The 23,114-nt window shown below is 42.4% G+C and overlaps 1 protein-coding gene across 1 annotated transcript in view; it reads right to left on the minus strand.

Moving 5' to 3' along the window:
• The window catches only part of GRK3 (G protein-coupled receptor kinase 3), a 160,142-nt gene extending 137,184 nt beyond the window's left edge, over positions 1 to 22,958 (minus strand). The window contains exon 1 of the mRNA XM_025400112.1: positions 22,758 to 22,958. Within this exon, the coding sequence (XP_025255897.1) occupies positions 22,758 to 22,870 (113 nt within the window). The 5' untranslated portion in view covers positions 22,871 to 22,958. The remainder of the gene's footprint in view (positions 1 to 22,757) is intronic.
• Between the last annotated feature and the right edge of the window lie 156 nt (positions 22,959 to 23,114).

A 23,114-nucleotide genomic window follows, 5' to 3' on the forward strand; every position in this document is an offset into this window, starting at 1 on the left:
AGGATGAATGTCGCCTCAGGACCCTGTGATTGTATCAACTGCACAAATTGTTTATAGAGCATGTGTGTTTGAACAATATGAAATCTGGGCATCTTAAAAAAAGAACAGGGTAACAGCGATGTTCAGGGAACAAGAGACATAACTTTGAACTGGCCACCGGTGAGCTGGGCGGAACAGAGCTATATTTCTCCTCTTTCATAAGCAAATAGGAGAAATATCGCTGAACTCTTTTTCTCAGCAAGGAACATCCCTGAGAAAGAGAATGCGCCCTGAAGGTAGGCCTATGAACAGCCCTCTCAGCCGTCTTTTATGGTCGAAGCCGAAGGGATGAAATAAGCCCCAGTCTCCTGTAGCGCTCCCAGGCTTATCAGGTGGAGGAAAATTCCCACCTAATAAATTGTGGTCAGACAGGTTGTCTGCTCTCAAACCCTTTGTTTCCTGATAAGATGTTATCAATGCCAATGCGGCCAAAACTTCATTAGCAATTTTAATTTCACTTCATCCGGTGGTCCTGTGATCTCGCCCTGCCTCCATTTGCTTTGTGATATTGTATTACCTTGTGAAGTACGTGATCTCTGTGACCCACACCTTATTCATGCACTCCCTCCCCTTTTGAAAATCGCTAATAAAAACTTGCTGGTTTTATGGCTCAGGGAACATCATGGATCCTGCCGACATGTGATGTCTCCCCCGGACACCCAGCTTTAAATTTCTCTCTCTTGTGCTCTTTCCCTTTATTTCTCAACCAAGCTGAGACACTTAGGAAATAGAAAAGAACCCACGTCAAACATCGGGAGCGGGTTCTCCCGATATCCTCTGAGTTACAAACTATCCAATTATACTCTTTAAGTTATTTAAAATGTACAATTAAGTTATTATTGACTATAGCCACCCTCTCGTGCTATTGCACAGCAGGTCTTATTCATTCTTTCTGTTAATGATAGAAGTCTCTGTCTCCCACCGCCCTTGAAGAGACGTCAGCAATCATTCTAGTACTCAATCCCCCACCTTCAACACTGTTGCATACCAAAGGACTCAACATGTCACTGCGAAATGTCCACAAGGAGTGAAAGAGTATCATTTTTCTAAATAAACTACACAATGATATAAGCATATTCATGTTGGTTAATATTTGCTAAGGATCTGTTTTGGGTCTGGAAGTATTCTGGCCACAAGAATATAGAAAGATGAGTAAGACTAACTCATTTATACTAAATCTGTACCCATCAACACCACTGAGCCTTCCCCAACTCTTCAAGAATGGTTTCTACAGTTAAGAGTGTATATAGCAAAATAATTAAAAGGGGGCTCTAGAAAATGTGTTGCCCTACCAAAAATGACATTCCTATTTAACCTTAACTTTTTTCAGATTCTACACCCTTAAAGTTGCTATAACCTTTATGGGATGACCCAGGATTTCAATTGACATCACTGGAATACGTTTTGGCTAAAATTGCTTTTCTGCCTCTTTAAACAGCTTGCACCAAGGGAGGCCAAACAAATGAAAAAGTAACCCGCAGCAGGGTTTCCACTCCTAAACAGCTCATAAATGACAGTGAAACAAAGAGCAACAACTTCATGATTAATAGAAACTAAAAGCTTAGTAAATGTAAAACTTTAAAACTTTGTAATTAAACCAAAGCCTCTCCCAAGTCTTTGCATCTAGCTCATAGCCTGCCTGTGTGTGTATGTGTATAATTATCTCATATGACATAATTATATAGGTGAGGTCAGTTGAGCTCTGTTCAGCTTTAGAGTTGGTAATTGGTAATCAATAATAGTTTTAATTAATGGATAGTATGGTACCCATTACACTCTTCTACCTATAACAGAAACCTTCCCACCTCAAAAATTAGCAGGGCAGATAGCCAACCAGATTCACATCACATTTCTCAACCTCCACTGCAGTTACATAGTCACGTGTCCTAGCAGCTGCCAATGGAATGTGCAGTTACAGAGTCACGTGTCCTAGCACCCGCCAATGGAATGTGCAGTTACACAGTCACGTGTCCTAGCACCTGCCAATGGAATGTGCAGTTACACAGTCACGTGTCCTAGCACCCGCCAATGGAACGTGCAGTTACACAGTCATGTGTCCTAGCACCCGCCAATGGGATGTGCAGTTACATCGTCACCTGTACTAGCACCTGCCAGTGGAATGTGAGTGAAACATGCTACTTCCACTTCACCTCCTTAAAAGGAACTTGTGCACTCCACTTCCTCCTGGGTGGGAAACACCCATAACACAAGGCTTGGCCCAGCGGTGAAAGCCCTATAGCGAGGCAGGCGGAGCTGTTCTACAAGTCCAGGATGAGGGATGGCTGTGGGCTGCAAAACTCAGTCACTTCTGAATACCCTCCCTAGTCACTTCTGAATAACTCCAGGCCAGTGGTTCTCAACTGTACCTAGACTTTAGGATGACCTAGGAAGAATTCTAAAAATCTTGGTGTCTGGCCCTCTCCAGGGAGAGTCTAATGTAATTGGTCTGTGGAGTGGCCTGGGCTTGGGGGCCATCTCATTTTGGGATCTCTTGGTTACAACAGCTTAAGCCATGTTTTCATTAACAAGACGGCCTTTCCATTCTAGTGACCAGGCACAGAGTTTCTCTGTATCTAAGTTTCTCAAATCATCTTGACTAAAAAAGGAAATACAAGGCCAGTGGATGCCTGAACCCACAGATAGCACTGAATCCTATATCCACCATTTTCCTATACATACACATCCATGATAAAGTTAAATTTATCAGTCAGGCACAGTAAGGGATCAACAATAACTGCTAATAAAACAGAACAATTCTAACAATATACTGTTCACAGTTTCTTGGATAGAAGATTCATTCTTACTTCTTAGAAACCTCCGCATATGATTTATTCTGTTCTCTTACGTTGAAAACGTTCACCTTCTCACTGAGGCAGCACTTTGCAGCTTCCCTTTGGCATATCTGAACTGCCAATATCGCTATTCACGTGCTTCGGGGCCATCATTCAATAAAATAAGGGTTACAAAGGATCTGATGCCTAAGCTAGGTACTAAAGGACTCACAGGGCAGTAGCATCTACACTGAGGATTCCTTGAATGAAGGAACCACGTTCCAGACAGAATGGTGCAAGATTTCATCTTTCTACTCAAAATGGCATGCAAGTTAAAATTTATCAATTATCTATTTCTGGAATTTTCCATGTAATATTTTCAGGCCTCAACTGACTCCGGACAACTGAAACTGCCAAATGCAAAACCGCAGATAATGGCGGAACTACCACATAGCTATAAGCAGAGCTTTCAAAGCCACTTTTCAAAACAAATCAAAATCTTCCAGAAAAAGTACTCCCAAAGATTTTAGGCATTTACTCCCACCTCCCTACTTCTGCCCCCAGTTGATTCTAGTTTCATTTTTGTATATTTCCTTACTCATTAATAAACCATTCACTTTTCTCTAGTATTTATCTCACATAAGCTGCCGTAGCATTGTTTAGAGAAAACTATTTTTCATAGTTTATAAAATCTATAATGCCAAATCTGTCCAAATTTGGAGTTGAAATATGATGTTATAACCTATACAATATTTTTGGACATTCAAACGAATTCAAGAATTTCTGATCTCGCATAATTTGAAGAATCAAATCTTTGCCACAGCTGTCTCTAAAGAGTCAAATACGGCCGGGCGCGGTGGCTCAAGCCTGTAATCCTAGCACTTTGGGAGGCCGAGACGGGCGGATCACGAGGTCAGGAGATCGAGACTATCCTGGCTAACATGGTGAAACACCGTCTCTACTAAAAAATTCAAAAAACTAGCCCGGCGAGGTGGCGAGTGCCTGTAGTCCCAGCTACTCGGGAGGCTGAGGCAGGAGAATGGCGTGAACCCGGGAGGCGGAGCTTGCAGTGAGCCGAGATGGCGCCACTGCACTCCAGCCTGGGCGACACAGCAAGACTCCGTCTCAAAAAAAAAAAAGACTCAAATACTTGGTATATTAGCTATGTGTAATATAGGCTATAAATACATAGGCTCATTGGGAGGAAAAGGAAAAGACAACTCATCTGTTCATTCACCCATTCGCTCATTCAGAAGATGGGTGCTGCATCCTTATCCTGAGCCAGGCACTGAGTCTGACCCTCAGAATACACAGTGAACCCCACTCATCCCCGGCCTTCAAGAAGCCCATGTCCAGAGGGGGTGCCAGCAGAGGACACAGGCAGTCCCAACACAGTATGATGGGTCAGCCTCCACAGGGGCAACTGCAGGGTGCCCCAGAACCCAGTTCACTACAGCTCAACGATAGAATCTAAGGGATCGCGGGCAAGGCTGAAGTGACAGAAACCAAGGGGACCTCTCGAGAAGGATCATGTTAAGTCCTGTTAGCCTGCCCTAAATAATCTAATGGAACAGACAATGGATGACAGTAACTAAGGAAAAAAAAAAAAAAAAGAAGTACACAGAAACATGCCAGGCCACAAATAGCCTCCACTTTTGGACTGACTTATTTTTACAGTCATGTGAGAAGAATTCCTAAAGTACCACCCATGAAATTAACGTCCATCTTTCTGTGGCATTTTTAAAGCAAACTCTTCCTTCCCAATGACTGACAGATGAAATTACCACTAGCAAACAGGCGACTCACTTGATACAAATTGCCTTACTTCCTGGACACCCAAACACAATCCAGGCCTCCTACCCACTCTCTTCCCTAGGACAAGAGCCAGTCAGGAATTTTAGTAAGCACACGCTAAGCAGACAGACTGACAAACTAAAACATGCTCCCCAGAGGGTCATGCAATGTAAGTTTTCCGGTTGTCTTTTAATTTGGATTCTGAGATCTCTGTCACATGCCAACTTTTCATTCATGTCCTCGTATCCATTCATCTCCTTCTTTGTGGTTTCCAGGTTTGGGATTTGCTTAAGAAAGCCCAGAGTATCTGTACTCCATAGTAATAAGAATATATCCTCTTTTTGTATTTTTAGCTTCTTTCTTATCTCATTAAATACCCTGGAATTTATTTTTGTGTATAACATGGAGGAATTATGGCTTTATTTGATAGACAGCTACTACACATCACTCTTCCTCCTAGACTCAAAATGCCACCTGTATTTTACATAAACCAAACTGAGATGTGTACACATCTATGCATGAATATTTACACTGTTTTAGTTGCTAGAGGAATGTTTTATATTAGAGCAGATCTCCATTGTTTTACTTTTCCAAAATTGTATTGGTTATTTTTGCCCATTTTTTTCTTCAGATGAGTGAGCACTGGCTTGTGAGTTTCTTTAAAATTCTCATTTGGAATGACTCTCATTTGAATTTTGGTCTTGGATTTACAGATTAATTTGTGGAGACCTGACAACTTCACGATGCCGAGTTTTCCTGTCTAGAAATACGTTACAGCTCTCAATTTACTCTGATTTTTTTGTTAATTTTTCTCTTAATAAACCTTTGTTTTTCTTCACACTGGTCCTGTTGGTAATTATTTAGTGAGACATCGTTTAGAGCAACAAAGTCTTTTTTTTTTTTTTTTTTGAGACAGGATATTGCTCTGTCGCCTGGACTGGAATGCAGTGGCACAATCTCAGCTCACTGCAACCTCTGCCACCTGGGTTCAAGTGATTCTCCTGCCTCAGCTTCCTGAGTAGCTGGGATTACAGGTGCCCACCACCACGCCTGGCTAATTTTTGTATTTTTAGTAGAGACAGGGATTCACCATGTCGGCCAGGCTAGTCTTGAACTCCTGACCTCAGGGGATCCACCTGCCTCGGCCTCCCAAAGTGCTGGGATTACAGGCATGATGAGCCACTGCACCGGCCATGAAACACTTATTTTAAAATGATTATTTTAAAATGTTTTCACAAATTAATATTCAAGTAATTTAAAAATATAAAGCTGTAACATAATTTTAATAAGAGACTTACATTGCAAGGTTTCCTTAGGCATGGATAGTATGCTTAGAGGGTAGATTATCTTAAAGAGCACGGGTTTTTTTTTTTTTCCTGCTAAATTTAAACATCAGAGCCGTGATTTAACAGACACCCATGATCTGAATGAAGTCAGTGAAGTCTTTTGTACTCAGGAAGTAAATAGATCATCGTTTTCTGAAGGATAATCTCTTACTGTGCTTTCTCCTTTCAATAGCCTTCTTGCATGTTTTTCATCATCCTTCTACGGCAAGCCTTCAGGTCAAGAAGTTGTACATCTGTCCACTCCGGTTGGATCAGTCAGGACCCTTAGGTTGCAAATGAGCCTCTTAAAACTCTACCCGCATCTTTGTAATCAGCGTCACAGAGCCTCTTTTTGAGTCATCCAATGCAGTTTCCAAAAAACACATCATCCTCCCGTCAATCTAAGTTGTCTGACATGCGGTACATTTTGCATCTGTGTATAATGCTGTCATAGAAACTATACAGTACACCTTAAGTCACCAGTGCTATTACACATGACATTGGGAAAACTGAGGCTTCCATCGGCCCTGCAGGGACACAGTTGTGATCTTCACACCTAGCCATCTTCTCTACTGTTTTGAAAAATTATTGCAAAAGTTTTCAAACATGCAAAAGGATATAATATAGTGAACACCTAGACCAATCACTCAGCACCTCACTGGAAGTTACCAAGATTGTAATCTGCTACCTTTCCCTACCCCACCCTCCATTTTTTTTCTTTTTCTTTTCTCTTTTTTTGAGACAGAGTTGCACTCTGTTGCTCAAATTAGAGTTTAGTAGTGCAATCTCAGCTTACTTCAGCCTCACTTTCCTGGGCTCCAGTGATCCTCCCACCTCAGCCTCCCAAGTAGCTAGGACGACAGGTGTGTGCCACCATGCCCAACTAATTTTTGTAGAGATGAGGTTTTGGTGTGTTGCCCAAGCTGGTCTTGAACTCCTGGTTCAACTGATCCACCTGCCTCGGCCACCCAAAGTGCTGGAATTACAGGCATGAGCCATTCCGCTCAACTTATCCCACCTCCATTTTTTAAAGCATTTTAAAACAAATCTCAGCCAGTCACAGTGGCTCATCTAAGGATCACCCGAGGTCAGGAGTTCAAGGCTATCCTGGCCAACATGGTGAAACCTCGCCTTTGCTAAATACAAAAAATTAGCTGGGCATAGTGGCAGTTGCCTATAATCCCAGCTAGTTGGGAGGCTGAGGCAGGAGAATTGCTTGAACCCGGGAGGTGGAGTCTGCAGTGAGCCAAGATTGCACCACTGCACTCCAGCCTGGGCGACAAGAGCAAAACTCCATCTCAATCAATCAATCAATCAATCAATAACAAATCTAAGACCACATGTCGTTTTAGCCTATTTCAGCTTGCATTTCTAAAAATTATGGAAATTTTTCTCACATAAACACAGTCTATTATTACTTCCCAACTCCCCCTTGGAAATAATAATTCCTGAAGATCCAATGCTCAGTTTCTAACCACATTTCCATGAATCAGGTGTCTTTTGTATAGCTGGTGGGTTTCAATCCGGATCTAACCAAGATCCACACATTCATCTGATAGCGCCATCTCTTAAATCTCTTCTCATCAAGGGCACCTGACTGTCCCCACCCCTCACCTTTATCTGCAGTGACACCCCTGAGGAAGCCGAGGAAGCCATCACGGGGGATGCCCTTTCTGTCTGTTGCTTCCTTATAAGGTCTTTCATTGTTCCTCTCTCTCCATATTTCCTATAAACTGAAAGTTACCTCAAAAGGCTTGATCATACTCAAGTCCACCATTTGGGGGCAGGAATACTTTTGAGATGGTTTTGGTACTTTATATCGCCTCACAATATGGGGTACACAGTTATTTCATCCTAGTGATGCAAAAATTACATAGAAAATTCAGTTAGTGATAGTCTGATCTCTCCATCTGAAATTCCCCACCAGTCTTTCATTTAGTGACATCATACACCGATGATCTTTGCCTAAATCAATATTTTCATTAAGAATTGCAATATGGGCCAGGCACAGTGGCTCACGCCTGTAATTCCAGCACTTTGGGAGGCTGAGGCAGGCGGATCACGAGGTCAGGAGATCAAGACCACCCTGGCGAACATGGTGAAACCCCGTCTCTACTAAAAATACAAAAAAATTAGCTGGGCGTGGTGGCGGGCGCCTGTAGTCCCAGCTACTCGGAAGGCTGAAGCAGGAGAATGGCGTGAACCGGAGAGGCGGAGCTTGCAGTGAGCCAAGACTGTGCCACTACACTTCAGCCTGGGGGCAGCGTGAGACTCCATCTCAAAAAAAAATAAAAAATAAAAAAAGAAGTCCCCTCATTGATTGGTTGGGCACAGTGGCTCAAGCCTGCAATCCCAACTCTTTGAGAGGCTGAAGTGAGCTGATCATTGAGCCCAGGAATTCTCGACCAGCCTTGGCAACATGGCGAAACCCCATCTCTATCAAAAAAGTAAAAAAAAAAAAAAAAATTAGCAAGGCATGCTAGCCTGTGCCCACAGTCCCAGTTACTTGGCAGGCTGAGGTAGGAGGATCAGTTGAGCCCATGAGATTGAGCCTGAAGTGAACTGTGATCACACCACTACTATACTCCAGCCTGGGTGACAGAGCGAGAGCCTGTCACAAAAAAAAAAAAAAAAAAAAATTCCTGTCCCGCCACCCCAACCATCAACTAGGTTCTGAATACTCTAAGAAGCAGTTTTCAGGATAAACGCTTAATTCTTTACCTTTTCAATTGCCACTATTGAGAGACAGGTAGGTGCCACGGTTCTATCGCTGGTGGTGATCAATGAGGTGTTCTCTTCTGTCTTGTTTGGGGATCGCTTGTGGCTAGCATCAGTATCTTGGTTTGTTAGTGCAGTCATAATAAATTACCACAAACTTGGGGCTTAAATCAAGCAGAAATTGACTCTTACAGATCTGCAGGTCAGAGGTCTGAAATGGGCCTCCCTGGGTTGAGGTCAGAGTGTCAGTAGGGCTGCGGTCTTACATGGAGGCCGTAAGAGACAGGCCACTTCCTTGCCTTTTCCAGATTCTACAGGCTGCCAACATTCCTCGGTCCATGGCCCCTTCCTCCTTCCTCAAAAGGCCAGCAGTGGCTGGTTGATTCACTCTCATGTTGCATTGCTCTGACACCAACTCTCCGCCCCACTCAGGGTAACACTAGGGCCCACCTAGATAATCCAGGATCATCTCTCTATCTTAAACTCAGCAGCTTAGCTGCTGTGATGCCACCTACACCCCTAACGCCCCCTTGTCGTAGAATAGAACATGTTCATAGGTTCTGGGGATTAAGATGTGGATATTTCAGGGGGGCATCATTCTGCCCACCACAGTGGGTTTGTATCAGCCATATTCTTTTGATGGTCAGGGTATCTCACTTTTAGCCAGTGGGAACCCCTTCTTCTGGCCTCAGAGTTTGTTAGGGATGGTGCCCACCACATTTCTTGGATGGCGCCTTCGCTTTCTGATACAACAGATAACAGAGGTTCCAGGCTCATCTCGCCCACACCTAGAGTCAGGCGCAGGTGCATGGGGTGCCTACGTGATGGAAATGCAATTGTGTCTTGAATTTTTTTAAAGACTGGGGATGATAAGTACACTTATTTTTTAAAAAAATCATGAATTTCAAATAACCTTCCAATTCAAATTTGATCTTACAGAATTTTTATTTAACTCTTATCTTGTCCTCATGTATCTCTTCATTTACACTTAAATTCTTGGTTCTAACCAACAATAACATTATTTTTTGTTTCACCCGACTTTATATGAAATAATTTCAAAATAAAAATATTAGTCTTAACAGTAAAGCTTCTGAATAAAATTAAAATTTCTTTGCAGCTCTATCCTTAAATGTAGAGGAGAATGTGCCCCTATCTTACTTCTTTCCAGCTATCTACCTCAGAGAAAGGCTCACACATAGACCCAAAGGCACCTGTGTAAGAACATTCACTGCAATTGCACTTGCGCTTCTGAGCACAGGGTTAAGTAGATCAGAGTTCTGACATCTCATGCAGCAATTCCAAACACTGACAAGGTCTATACACTGCTGACGAGGAAAAGCTCCACACGCACCACCAGGTGAAGAAGGCAAAAGCCATAAATGGATTTACTAATGTGTTCCTGACAAATACAACTCTGCCCCAAGCTGAGCTCAACAACCTTTCTGGGTAGGGGTTAGATATGCAACCTGCTCCATTAATTTTCCATCACAATTTAGAATGAACTGCTAACGAGTGCCAAGTTTAACATTAAAAATCCTTTACGGGCCAGGCACAGTGGTTCATGCCTGTAATCCCAACACTTTGGGATACTGAGGCAGTTGAATCACTTGAGGCCAGGAGTTCGAGACCAGCCTGGGCAACATAGCAAAACCCTGTCTCTACAAAAAATACAAAAATATTAGCCAGGCATGGTGGAGCACTTCTGTAGTCCCAGCTACTCAGGAGGCTGAGGCAGGATAATTGGTTGAACGTGGGAGGCGGAGGTTGCAGTGAGCTGAGATCACACCACTGCACTCCAGCCTGGGCAACAGAATGAGACTGTCTCCAAAAAAAAAAAAAAAAAACTCCTTTAGTATCTAGAGTAACTGACAAATGTGTTCAAGTCAGGGATACTCATTCACCCACTGGCAGGGATGGAGATGAATTTTAATTAAGAATGCACCTAAAATCACAAAAAGATGTTTGCGGTAAGAAAATATTAAGAACCCATAACATGTAGTTTTTCTCAAGTTATAACACTGCCATCATTATTAATAACAATCTTATTACTTAACATGGAATTTATGACATCTTTTCTAGAGAATTATTAATGTATTTATTATTAAGTTAATGTGGCCAGTGAAATTATGCTACTGGAGCACTTCCTCAGACCCCTGCAGTTGATAATCTTTACTAAATGAATACAATGCATTTTCAAACTGTGTTACTAATGTCTGAAATTGACAGTGCTCCTCTACTCAAATTCATGAGTCCCCCCTCCTCATAAAATAAGATTCACCAGGAAAAAGACAGTCTGAAGGTTTCTCTGAAAATATGCTGAATTTGGAATCAGAAAACCTGGGTTTGAAGCTCAACTGTGCCATTTGTTATTAACGCGACCTTGAGCAATTAACTTTTCCCTGAACCTGAATTTCCTTCTTCTAAAATAAGATGATGGGTATTATGGAGCCATTTCCAAGAATCTCTAAATAAAGAAAAAAGCTTGTTCTCTGAGAATTAAAACTTTAAATCAATACATAACACAAAGGGCCAAGAAATGCCAAAGGTTTCTGGTCTGGGCAGCTTTGGCAGTGGTTTCATGAACTATATTGTCAAATCCAGTGGAGGTGTGCCCACCAGCTACAACAGGAAACGTGAAAACACGGAAAGATGACTTGTCCCGAGGCCACCCATAGTCAGGGATTTCAAGTACTGGACATCCAGCGTAAGCCGCCCCTGTGGAGCGTGACTGAGTCCCAAGTAACCATCTGACTCATCCACGTGGGTCCGTGCTCGCTACACCACCTTCTGATGGTCATTTTGCTTCCCACAAGGGCGACCCACGAGAGAGAGTTCCAGCCACACAGACGCTGGGCACGGAGGCTCCTACAGGAGCCAGTGTTCAATGCAATGTAGCAAACTAGACATTCTAGCTATGGTGTAGCTTTTCAGGTAAATCTACTGTGTAAGTGAGTTAGCGCACTTTTGGGAGGGGGAGGCTCTCACTTAGTAGGATTCTCAAAAAGGTCTTTAATCTTAAAATACGAACCAGAGGCCTAGAGGAAGAGAATAATTTAGTGAGGCGGACTTGGCTGATTATGTGAGTTTCACAATAAGAGACAGATGCTTAGTACAGTGATATAATAAAATCTAGTTTCTGAGTCTGGAAGGCTAAAAGCCACTCCCTGCACCACAGTCAAGATACTAGTATCTAAGGAGAAAACCAGTTGCCCTCAAATACATAAAATATACCTCTCAATATCTCCACATGGATGAAGCTGGAGTAATTTTTTGTCCTTTTTAAAATTTCTACCTACTACCTGGGAGGCCGAGGCGGGCGGATCACAAGGTCAGGAGATCGAGACCATCCTGGCTAACACAGTGAAACCCCGTCTCTACTAAAAATACAAAAAAAAATTAGCCAGGCATGGTGACAGGCGCCTGTAGTCCCAGCTACTTGGGAGGCTGAGGCAAGAGAATGGCGTAAACCCGGGAGGCAGAGCTTGCAGTGAGCCGAGATCGCGCCACTGCACTCCAGCCTGGGCGACACAGCGAGACTCCATCTCCCAAAAACAACAACAACAACAAAAATTCTACCTACTACCAAGCATAATTGTAAAAAAGTTAAAAGTTAATATATATATAAAACTATAAAACACTATCTACAATTATCAGTGGGGTTTTCTTAAATTCTAAATAAATGACCATCTACTGTGGGATTTTCTTAAACTCTAAATAAATGACCATCTACTGTAATAAACACGAAATAAATGACCATCTACTGTCAGTGGGTTTAATTAGCTAACCTGTATAACTACAGATCTACATGAGAAGTCCAGCAAGTTGGCCTCTCACTAAGATCATTTCAATACTGACCCAAGTCAAACCCTAGTTCTAGAGCATAAGTTTCCTGAAAGTAAGGGAAAGAGGGTTGTAAAAGGCTAGCACCACTGAGCACTTCAAACGTGCCCTGCTTTTTCCATCTGCTCCACCATCACCTATGCCACCCCAGCTAGTCATAAACCATAGGCCATAAGGCTTCACTTAGAACGATCATCTCACACGAAGGAGTTTCCACCCAAATAAACTTTTCTTATAGAGGAGCCTGAATTTTTACAATAATTTGAAACATCAATCCAGCATCAAGCAGGTCACCTTACTTAAATAAGGGCAGAAATGTGGAGAGTCAAGCTAGTCTTCCATGTGGAATTTAATAAGCCAGTCAAATAAATGATGAAACCCTAATAAATCCCTTTCCAAAAACACTCTCGGTTTTATTTTATTGGAGGGATGACGAGGAACAACAAAGTCACCAACATACGTGTCCTCTCACTCATTGCTTAGAAACTGCTATTGTGCAATGTTTTTCTTCTATACTATTGGGATGTTTTGCATAAAAAACAAAGCTTTTCTCCATTGCCACTGGAAACAAAACAGAAAGAAGCAGGTCCAAAATGGAACGAAAAAGATAGGACAGAAATTTTGCACGCTATTCTAGACTTCCTGGTGATGATGATATTTATTGCATGATACTTTTCCCAGTTACGGTGTCATAATATAAAAAAAGACAAAGAAAATTCACTTGAAAAAGGTAGGACCAGGTTAAAGATGTATATTAAAGTCTCTTGATCTTACTTAGCCATGAGGATTCATTCCATTTTAAATAGAAGATAGACCCCACCACCACCACCAAATACCTCATATTTTTTAAAAAGATGTTTCCAAAATACCATCATGGTCTTGGACATTCACAAAGGAAAATGAAAGTCTGCAATATTTAACAGCTGTGTAAATGCCAGTCCATGCGACTTTTAGTTTTTGGTTTTCTTTGTTTTTTGTGTGTGTTTTGAGATGAGACCTCACTCTGTCAGGCTGGAGTGCAGTGACATGATTTCAGCTCACTGCAATCTGTGCCTGCGGGGCTCAAGCGATCCTCCCATCTCAGCTTCCTGAGTAGCTGGAGCTGGTACCATAGGTGCGCACAACTACATCCGACTAATTTTCTGTATTTTTGGTAGAGACTGGGTTTTGCCATGTTGCCCAGGCTGGCCTTGAACTCCTGAGCTCAAACGATCCTCCTGCCTTGTCCTCCCAAAGTGCTGGGATTACAGGCGTGAGCCACCACACCTGGCTTCATTTTTAATTTAAACTTTTATCAAAGGCAATAAAGATATGAAATTTCAAAGAAATACACCTGAAAATATAACCAGACATATTAGTATCTAAACAAGATAATAAAGATCAACTGACTGACTTAATAATAAAATGCACGAATACTAACAGCACATTATTCAAGAAAGTTTTATTGCTGACATTGAAGAAGTTTGCTGTCTTCCCTAGCCAATGGGATTTTATGGGGTTTTTTGTTGCTGTTGTTTTGGTTGGTTTTTTTGTTTGTTTGTTTGTGACGGAGTTTTGCTCTTGCCACCTGGGCTAGAGGCAATAGCATGATCTTGGCTCACTGCAACCTCTGCCTCCTGGGTTCAAGCAATTCTTTTGCCTCAGCCTCCCGAGTAGCTAGGATTATAGGCACCTGCCATTATGCCCAGCTAATTTTTGTATTTTTAGTAGAGACGAGGTTTCACCAAGTTGGCCAGGCTGATCTCGAACTCCTGACCTCAGGTGATCCACCTGCCTTGGCCTCCCAAAGTGCTGGGATTACAGTGATTTTATGTTTTTGACTATATGAAACATACCCCCTAATAAATATCCTATGACTTTTTTCTGCATATTTAAAGCTCCCTTTCTTCCTGAAATATTTTAGTCCATAATTATCTAAGAACACCAGTGCCTAGTACCTACTTAGCAGTCAGCAATGGCAGCTGTTGTCATAATACACATGTAACCCATACCTGGCTTCCAAACTCTGACTAATGAAAATATTCATCCCCTAAGCAAACTGGTATAATGAATTTTAAATCATTCAAGGAACCAAATCCTAAAATGGAACTTCAGAGGTACTCAACCACACACTTGAAATAGAATTTATTACTAGCTTTGTCATTACTAAATTAATTATGATAATTTTACAGATCTCTTTTTGGTCTTCATAAATTTTGATATTCTTAGCTCAGTAATGTTCAGACTAAGGAGCATAGATTACACACAGCAGTGTGCATTATGAGGAACAACTAAAGGAACTGGGGACAGCTTCCTATAAAAGGCATCTTGAGCTAGAGGAGCTGCCTTCAAATACTTGATGATCGGTCACATTTGAGAGGAACTAAACTTGTTTCTCACAGCCACAAAGGGATAATAAGAGATCAGTGCACAGAAGGTATTACAAGAGAGCTTTCTGATACAACAGTTTCCAAAGATGCTCATCAAAGATGCCTGTGGCTAGATATTAGAGAGGGAAGTCACCCATCAAAAAGCATAACTAGATTGGACATCCCCCAAGATCTTTTCAAACATGACATACTACAATCCTATGTTATTAACATGCAATCTGTTAATGTCTAAGAAAGACTGGAATGAATCACCTTATACACAATACAATGAAGCCAGCTGCTTTTAGATCATGATTTTTGGTTCATTTTTCTGAAACAAAGACCTCTAAAGAATGAGTCAACTCTGCTAATTGCCTGGTTATACCTATTTAATTAGCACGCTTGCAACTCTTACGCACTGATACCACCATCCCGGAGACTACGGGATGGATAGATGGATAGATGAAAGAAAGAAAGGAAAAAAGAAAGGGAGGAAAGCAAGCAAGCAAACAAGCATGAGTGCAATGAGATACCATCTCACACCAGTTAGAACGGCGATCATTAAAAAGTCAGGAAACAACAGGTGCTGGAGAGGATGTGGAGAAGTAGGAACACTTTTACGCTGTTGGTGGGACTGTAAACTAGTTCAACCATTGTGGAAGACAGTGTGGCGATTCCTCAAGGATCTAGAACTAGAAATACCATTTGACCCAGCCATCCCATTACTGGGTATATACCCAAAGGATCATAAATCATGCTGCTATAAAGACACATGCACACGTATGTTTATTGTGGCACTATTTATAATAGTAAAGACTTGGAACCAACCCAAATGTCCATCAATGATAGACTGGATTAAGAAAATGTGGCACATATATACCATGGAATACTATGCAGCCATAAAAAAGGATAAGTTCATGTCCTTTGTAGGGACATGGATGAAGCTGGAAACCATCGTTCTGAGCAAACTATCACAAGGACAGAAAACCAAACACCACATGTTCTCACTCATAGGTGAGAATTGAACAATGAGAACACTTGGACACAGGGTGGGGAACATCACACACTGGGGCCTGTTGTGGGGTTCGGGGAGAGGGGATGGATAACATTAGGAGATATACCTAATGTAAATGACGAGTTAATGGGTGCAGCACACCAACATGGCACATGTATACATATGTAACAAACCTGCACGTTGTGCACATGTACCCTAGAACTTAAAGTATAATTAAAAAAAAAAAAGTGTGAGTGAGGTGTCATGCATAGAAGGTTCTAGACACACAGTACCACAATAAACAGCTAGAGGAGGAAAACTAAGAAATCTGGGCAATTAACCTACTTATGAGTCTAAGGCTCCACAATTGCTCTTCTCTGTTCCAACCAATCATCCAGCTTTTTAGAAGTCCTGCCTCCCAAACCCACTCCTTCCTCTCTCAGAGCACATGGCACCAGGGTCTCCTTGCAAGACTGCCTTAATATTCGCTATTACATTGTACTTTTTTAAAGGTGTACTTGTATCTTACACTATACATAATCTCAACAATAATCCTATAGTATAAATGTTTTTAATCATTTCTTTTAATATTCCTTCCCATCTTTTTTCTTGAGTTATCCATGTCTGAAATTCAATATGGGTAATTTTTAATGTTTCCTATTATTTACAAATGTATTGCACGACAGAAAATGCTCACAAGGCAGATTTTTATTGGGACATTTTACAATCGGAAAGAAATAGATATTGTATTTTACAGATGGAGAAACTAAATACAGCAAATTTAAGTGACTTGCAGAGGTCCCAAAGCAAGTTGCCAGTGGAATCAGATCCTTACCTCTGGCTCCTGATCTAGAACCTTCTCTTACACGACAGTTTGGCAGGTAGTAGGGAAGGCACAGGAAAACGAGGGGCCCAGCAATGACAGTGGCCTTCTGGTGCACTAAGGATGGAGGTCTGGGCTGGCTATTTTCCTATCAGCATCTTTTCCTGCTCCTGAGACTGTAGGAGAAGGAAATGGTGGCAAACGATAGTACGGGTCCAAGGCTGGATCAAGCTGACTTTTACCAACTACCAATCACAAAATAGTTTACAAAATATTTTGCAAAAACATTTTCACTGCATTCGCAATGGGCTCTTTATATGGTGTCCTACATAGAAAGTATTCAAATATGCGTATGCTCCAGTGGAAGCAGAGAGGACCCAAAAGATGGCTTCCAAAATTAGAAGAAACATTTACAGGCTATGAAGAGCCACATTATTACTTATTCTGCATTTTAGACCCACAGAGCAATCACAAAGGGCCCAGGGGTTGTAACTTCTAATCAATGATAAAAATAGGAAGGGAAGAATAAAAAAGTAAGAAATCGGAGAAGGAGAGGGGGGCCGGGATATCCAGTCCCATTCGCATGCAAATTACTTACCATACAAATGATTCTGCAATAATAGAGTAAAAGTTGCCAAATTAATCATTTCCATGTCCCCACTGCCAATGTCCAGAGAATAAGAAGAGACAATGATAGCCATGCAGACAGCCTACACTGTCACCTACAGTGGTCCGCAGATATGTGACTGTATTAACAAAGGAAGATTATTTGAATGAGAAAGTGATTTTTATTGCAAATAAAGCCAAATATACTGTTTTTCCCTTTTACTCTTTTCCCAGAAATGAAAAATTCAGGGCAGGGGACAGCTCAGGCTACTCCTTTTTTAAATAAAAAGGAGAGGGGGCAGCTCAGGCGGCCCCTTTTCTAAATAAAAAGACAGTAGAAATCCTGTTTTGAGGCTGGGGGGTGAGATGGTGTATTACACAATTTCTCACGAACACCAGCAAGACTGCATGGCTTGTGTTAAACAGAACAGGCATTTAACCCTCAAGCTCATGGGAAATAAGGACAAGCTGCTTATTCACTTAATCATAATTACCGTTTCTGCAGGTCCCAGAGGAATAGGTGTTCTCTATCAGTCTCTGAGGACTAGCAGCCGATCGGGAGAGTACGAAAAAGGATTTTTCCCCCAAATAAAAAGTCTCGCAGTTTCATCCATTCCTTGCAAAATAAGACGCGAGGGAGTTTGGTATTCATTTTTGGTGAGGCAGCCCAGCAAGACCCTGCCTGGGCTGGGAAAGACCCCGAGCTGGGCAAAACCTGGGCGTCATTCCTGCCTCCGCCACTGTCAGGTGTCACCTGGGCTGAGCTCCTTACCTTCCCTGAGTGTCTGCTCCTTCTGTTAAATGGAGCTAATGCAACTCACCTGGTGGAACTATTGTGGGGACAAATGAACTAATTATGCCAACCGCCTGACAGAGGATGAGCTCTCAATTAAAGGTAGTTATTACATTATGACATCATGGAGGTTAAACTTCTCTTTCGCTTGCCAGGGCTCCAGGGACCCTAGGGAGGCCAGGCGTCCTGCTAGCTATTTAATACTATTTTGCATTTCACTACTCTGCTGGCCAGCCACTGACTGAAAAAGACCTGCGCTTCCCTTCCTCTAGCCTTGACACCTTCGTCTGATAGTTTCCATCCTTGCCCAAACAGATGTTTGGCAAAGTCCAACTCAGTGTACTGGGGAAACACTTTAAGAGGCTGCCTCTAAGAACACATTGCGTGTAAAAGCTGGAACTGCTTGTACCTCAGAGAGATCTATAAGGCTCTCCATTCGAAGCATTTCACGATGCTCGGCTTTGGCAGATTCTAGGTCCAAAACAGATTTCACTGGAACATTCATTTCTAAGAATTGACAACTACACGCACTTCTTGCATCTTCAAGTCACTGGCACAAGTTAACTTGGACCAAGAATGAAGTAATAACTGAAAGGTCAGAACCAATTATGTTTTGAATTTGTACCTTAATGAAAAAGAAGCAAGAACACTACTGCTGTCTTACTCAGAGAACTACTCCTATCAATAATAAGAAATACTTTCTTTCTAAAGGCTATTTGTGCTTCGAACATGGACTTTTCAGTTAAAAATTAGGCTATGAGTACAGGAGAATGAAGACACAGAAAACTCTACAGCCTAAACAGAGAGGAATATTTCAAGTTATCCACCAACCACTTACTGATTGGAGTTAGAAAATTACTGAATAAATTCCATGTCCACTAAAGAAGAAAACTGGGCCACTAGCAGTAGCTGCACAAACAGAAAGATGCAAACTACCATATCACTATGTAGACTATGTTTAGATAGTTCTTCAAAGGTAATCACTAACAGATTATTGTAAAACACTTACCAAACATCATGTGTTCTATGCATTATCCTATATTCTATATTCATTCTTTTTTATTATTCTATATTCCATGCATATAGAATAATAAAAGTCATCTATATGCTATTTGTTTGTGGTTAAATAAAATTTTCAAGCAATTACACTTTAAAGCAAACATGCTTCTTGGCTCGACTCTGTGCATTTCACACTAGTCTATAAGCTCCATGAAGGAAGGGGCTGTGGCTCGGTTTGTCATAGTATCCCCGTGCCTGGCTCATAGAAATGGCTCTACAACTATGTACTGAGTTAATGTCATAAACGGTATCATCAATGTCCTTTAAGGACTGTCAGTCCTCCTAGAAAATTACAAAGAATCTTTAAAATGTCATTTCAGCCCTTCCTATCATATTGTATGAATACTTTGAAAGGACAAGCTTTGCAATAGGTGATCCAACATTCGCAATGTCCAGTAAACAGAAATGAGACTCCAGGGGAAAGATGAAGTTCACGTTACTCAACCTCTTTCAACTATGTGTGATTTCAAGTCATCTGAATTTCGTTCTGTTTTTTAAAAAAGAGTAACAGAGTAATACAGCCTACAGTAAAAGTCATCTGAGTCACTCCAGGGCTTAAGATGTTGACTTTTCGTGGGCCTTTGCTTATGAATTAGACCTTACTTAAGTAAAAGCATTTCTTTTCCAACGTGACATAAAACAACTGGCCTGCACATCTAAATGCTCCTGTTTTAACTGGGCCTGCACAGGGAGTCTGTGGGTCACAGTCTACTACTCCCAATAGGGCCCATTATCAGCTACATTAGCCCAGCAACATTTCAGTAAACTAAAGCAGCTATACCATCTGGACAAATAGTCAGCTTTTCCAGGATTTGCACTCATTGGTTAATTGAATAATGTGTCAACATAACAAAATGTTTGCCTCTTGCCATCTCAGAGAAGCAAAATCTCCCCTGGGCAGAATGTTCCATTTTCTGAGACTCTCCTGTAATAGCAGGAAGCTGCAAACCCAGTGTTTCATTTAAATTAGCTGGATATTTCGTTCTGATGCTCTTCTGTTTAAAACTGTGGAAAAGGCAAAGTAACTAAAATAAGGAAGCACAAAGAATAGTGACTGCAAATAATTTGCTGGAAATAAAAAAATCACTAGTGATAGACCAAAGGCAAATTAAAATGTATGCTTCTCATTCAGATACTAAAAACACAAATCTGAACATCTCTTTCAAGAATACCAAAAACTGGGGGTCACATGGCTTGCTCTATAATGAAGCTGAAATAGAAACTCTTATCAGAAAACATTTGACCCGTATCCCTTTCAACAAAAGTGTGAAGTCATACCCGCCATTTAAGTCATTAGGCTGGGGCATTTTAACACGCAGTTAACTTTCTTACAGGATCTAGAAATTCCCCAACCCCCAACCTCCGAATCAAATAGGTAGGCTACTAACTGCCATCCCGTGGTAGACAGAATTTTGCAAGATGCTGTACCTGATAATCTCAATGTGACAGAATCCTAACACAGCCCAAGGAGTGACTGTTACTATGTAAATAGCTACATTACAAAACTAAAGCCAAAGCCACTAAGATAAGTAGAAAACAAATTAGAATCTCAGGGGGAGGTTCCAATGGCCCAATTCGAGAGTCTATTTTAAAAAGAGCAACAGAATAACAATTACTGAAGGGCTGTTTCCTAAAATTACTCTCTGGTTGGTATTTCTCAATTTTAAAATGTCATGAGAAATATGCTGGCTGTCACTCTGCCTTAAAAGAAAGCATTACCAAAGAATACCACTGAAAAACAAAGGCATTCATACAAGGAAGTGAACACCCTAAGCGCATAAGTAAGTTCTTAAGAGGGACACTAAAAAGCAGAAGTCACATTAAGTTCCAAATACCAAGAAAAAAAGAAAACTGAACAGAAGTTCCTAACTTTAGTAATATTATATTCTACCCCCCAAAAAAATAACTGCCCATGAGTTGAGATTTATCAATTGTATATATAGAAACCCCACATATTTAGGACTCCCTGCCTTTGGGTGGTGGAGGGACACTAGGAAAGGCAAGAGAAAAAGGAATTAAGCCTTTTTCTACCACATTTATAAAAATGGACAGTTTTTTCGGTGAAATTTAGGTTTGATATAGGAGTTCTTGTTCTCTAAATAAGTTTCCCATTTGCCGGAAATTTTAAGCAGCACTGATTTTTTCAATTAGCTTCAGATCTGCTGCACTCTGGAATAGGGGTGTTAAACTCACGACATGGCAGACAGGTTTGCACTTTTCCCTGATTTTCACTACTTGGCATTGCCTATCAAAGAGTTGCACACCCTGCAAAGCCAACAAGAGGCCTGGGCTAAGGAGGAAAAAGAGGCCAAAAATATCCAGCAAGCAAGTCTTCATTTGCACAATTTAGCTTTTCACAACAAATAACAAGGGGATTGGTATTCTCTGTATCATAGCGCTCATAGATGGACTTGTAAAAAAATCATATGATGATCACTTAGCATTAGGTAACATTTAAGCAATCTCGGACGCCTAACGCTTGACGGACTGATGATTTCAAATGGACAGTAACTTTGGTGTAGATTCCAATATTTTACAGAATTGCATGGTTTCAAATTCACCATAAAGAAAATGCCTCATTTGAGCATCAATTCCAAGAGCTATTTAGCATCAAGGAACCGCATTAGCTGCACAACTCATGATGGTGTTAATTAGGAAAAAGGAGCTAGAGAAAAAAAAAAAATCCATCGCTGAAGCCTTGATACACTATTTAAAACTCACCATTAACCTGACGAACTACTTTTTCTGGGGAAGTGCTGATGATACGAACCAGCAAAAAAATTTACTAGTTCCTTAATAATAAATCATTTGAGAGAAAATTGCAACTTGGTATGGACCTCACCGAGCCCCTCGCCAATTCAATCGGGCCCTCCTTTGATAATTTAACAACAAATTCCTGTCTGGAATCATCCGTTCAAGTGTCTTTTTAAGTGACTCCCGTTTCAATTTTTTAATGAAGTGCCACCAGTAGATCTACAAGTTGAGGAAAGCAGCTCAGGGGACACACTTCGCACCAAAAAGAATATTGAGTGGGTCAAAATCCTGCCTAGGCACAAAATAGAAGAGAAGCCTAAGAAGGCGACTAGACTTAGTGACTACAAGAAGAGCAAGCACTGAAAACAGCAGTTTACCTCGGACCATAAGCAACAAGCCTGCAGTCCCCAGGTAAGCAGCCCAGAGGGAGCTGAGACATGAAGTTGGAAAGGGGGACCGCAGAGCCCGGGAAGAAGCAGCGACCAGGATGGAGCGCAAAGGAGTGACAGGAAAGGAGCCAAGGGGGACCACACCAATGCAACAGGAAGAACCACGGGGATGGGACAGGGCAGGACAGGGCTGGGCGGGAGGGGGCGAGAGGGATGGAGCTAGTTCAGCAAAGTCATGACCAGCCCCTCGCTGGGGCGCTCGCTGCGCGCAGGGCGCCGCGCCGGGCATTTCGGAGCGCTCTCTCCCGGAGTGCCCCCCACCAGCCCTCCGATGCCCCATTTCAGAGACTGGAACAACGAGGCTGGCCCCGCATCGCCCGCTCCGCTGTGTCACCCGACCCGGGGCAGCGGAGGCTCAGTGCCCGACCCTCCAGGAAGCAGGGAGTCGCTGGCGGCCGCAGGGGGCGGCGGCTTGGGGCCGGCGCCGGCCGGGGCAGCTGGTACCTGGGCTCCGGCAGGACGATCCTCTTGCTTGCGCGGGCGGCCGGGGTAGCCTTGCTCTTCTCCATGGCCATCAGGTAACTGACATCGGCCAGCACGGCCTCCAGGTCCGCCATGTTGGCGAGCTTTGGCGGCGGCGGCGGCGGTTACTCGGGACCTGGACGGGACGCGCGCCCGCCGCCGCCGCCCGCCGCGCCCCGACCTGGGGGGGCCGCCCCGGGGCAGCCCCCCCTCCGCGCGCCCCCGCCCCGCGGCCATGGAGAAGAGCAAGGCTACCCCGGCCGCCCGCGCAAGCAAGAGGATCGTCCTGCCGGAGCCCAGGTACCAGCTGCCCCGGCCGGCGCCGGCCCCAAGCCGCCG

The sequence above is a fragment of the Theropithecus gelada genome, chromosome 10, assembly GCF_003255815.1.
Source record: "Theropithecus gelada isolate Dixy chromosome 10, Tgel_1.0, whole genome shotgun sequence".
Taxonomy (NCBI): domain Eukaryota; kingdom Metazoa; phylum Chordata; class Mammalia; order Primates; family Cercopithecidae; genus Theropithecus; species Theropithecus gelada.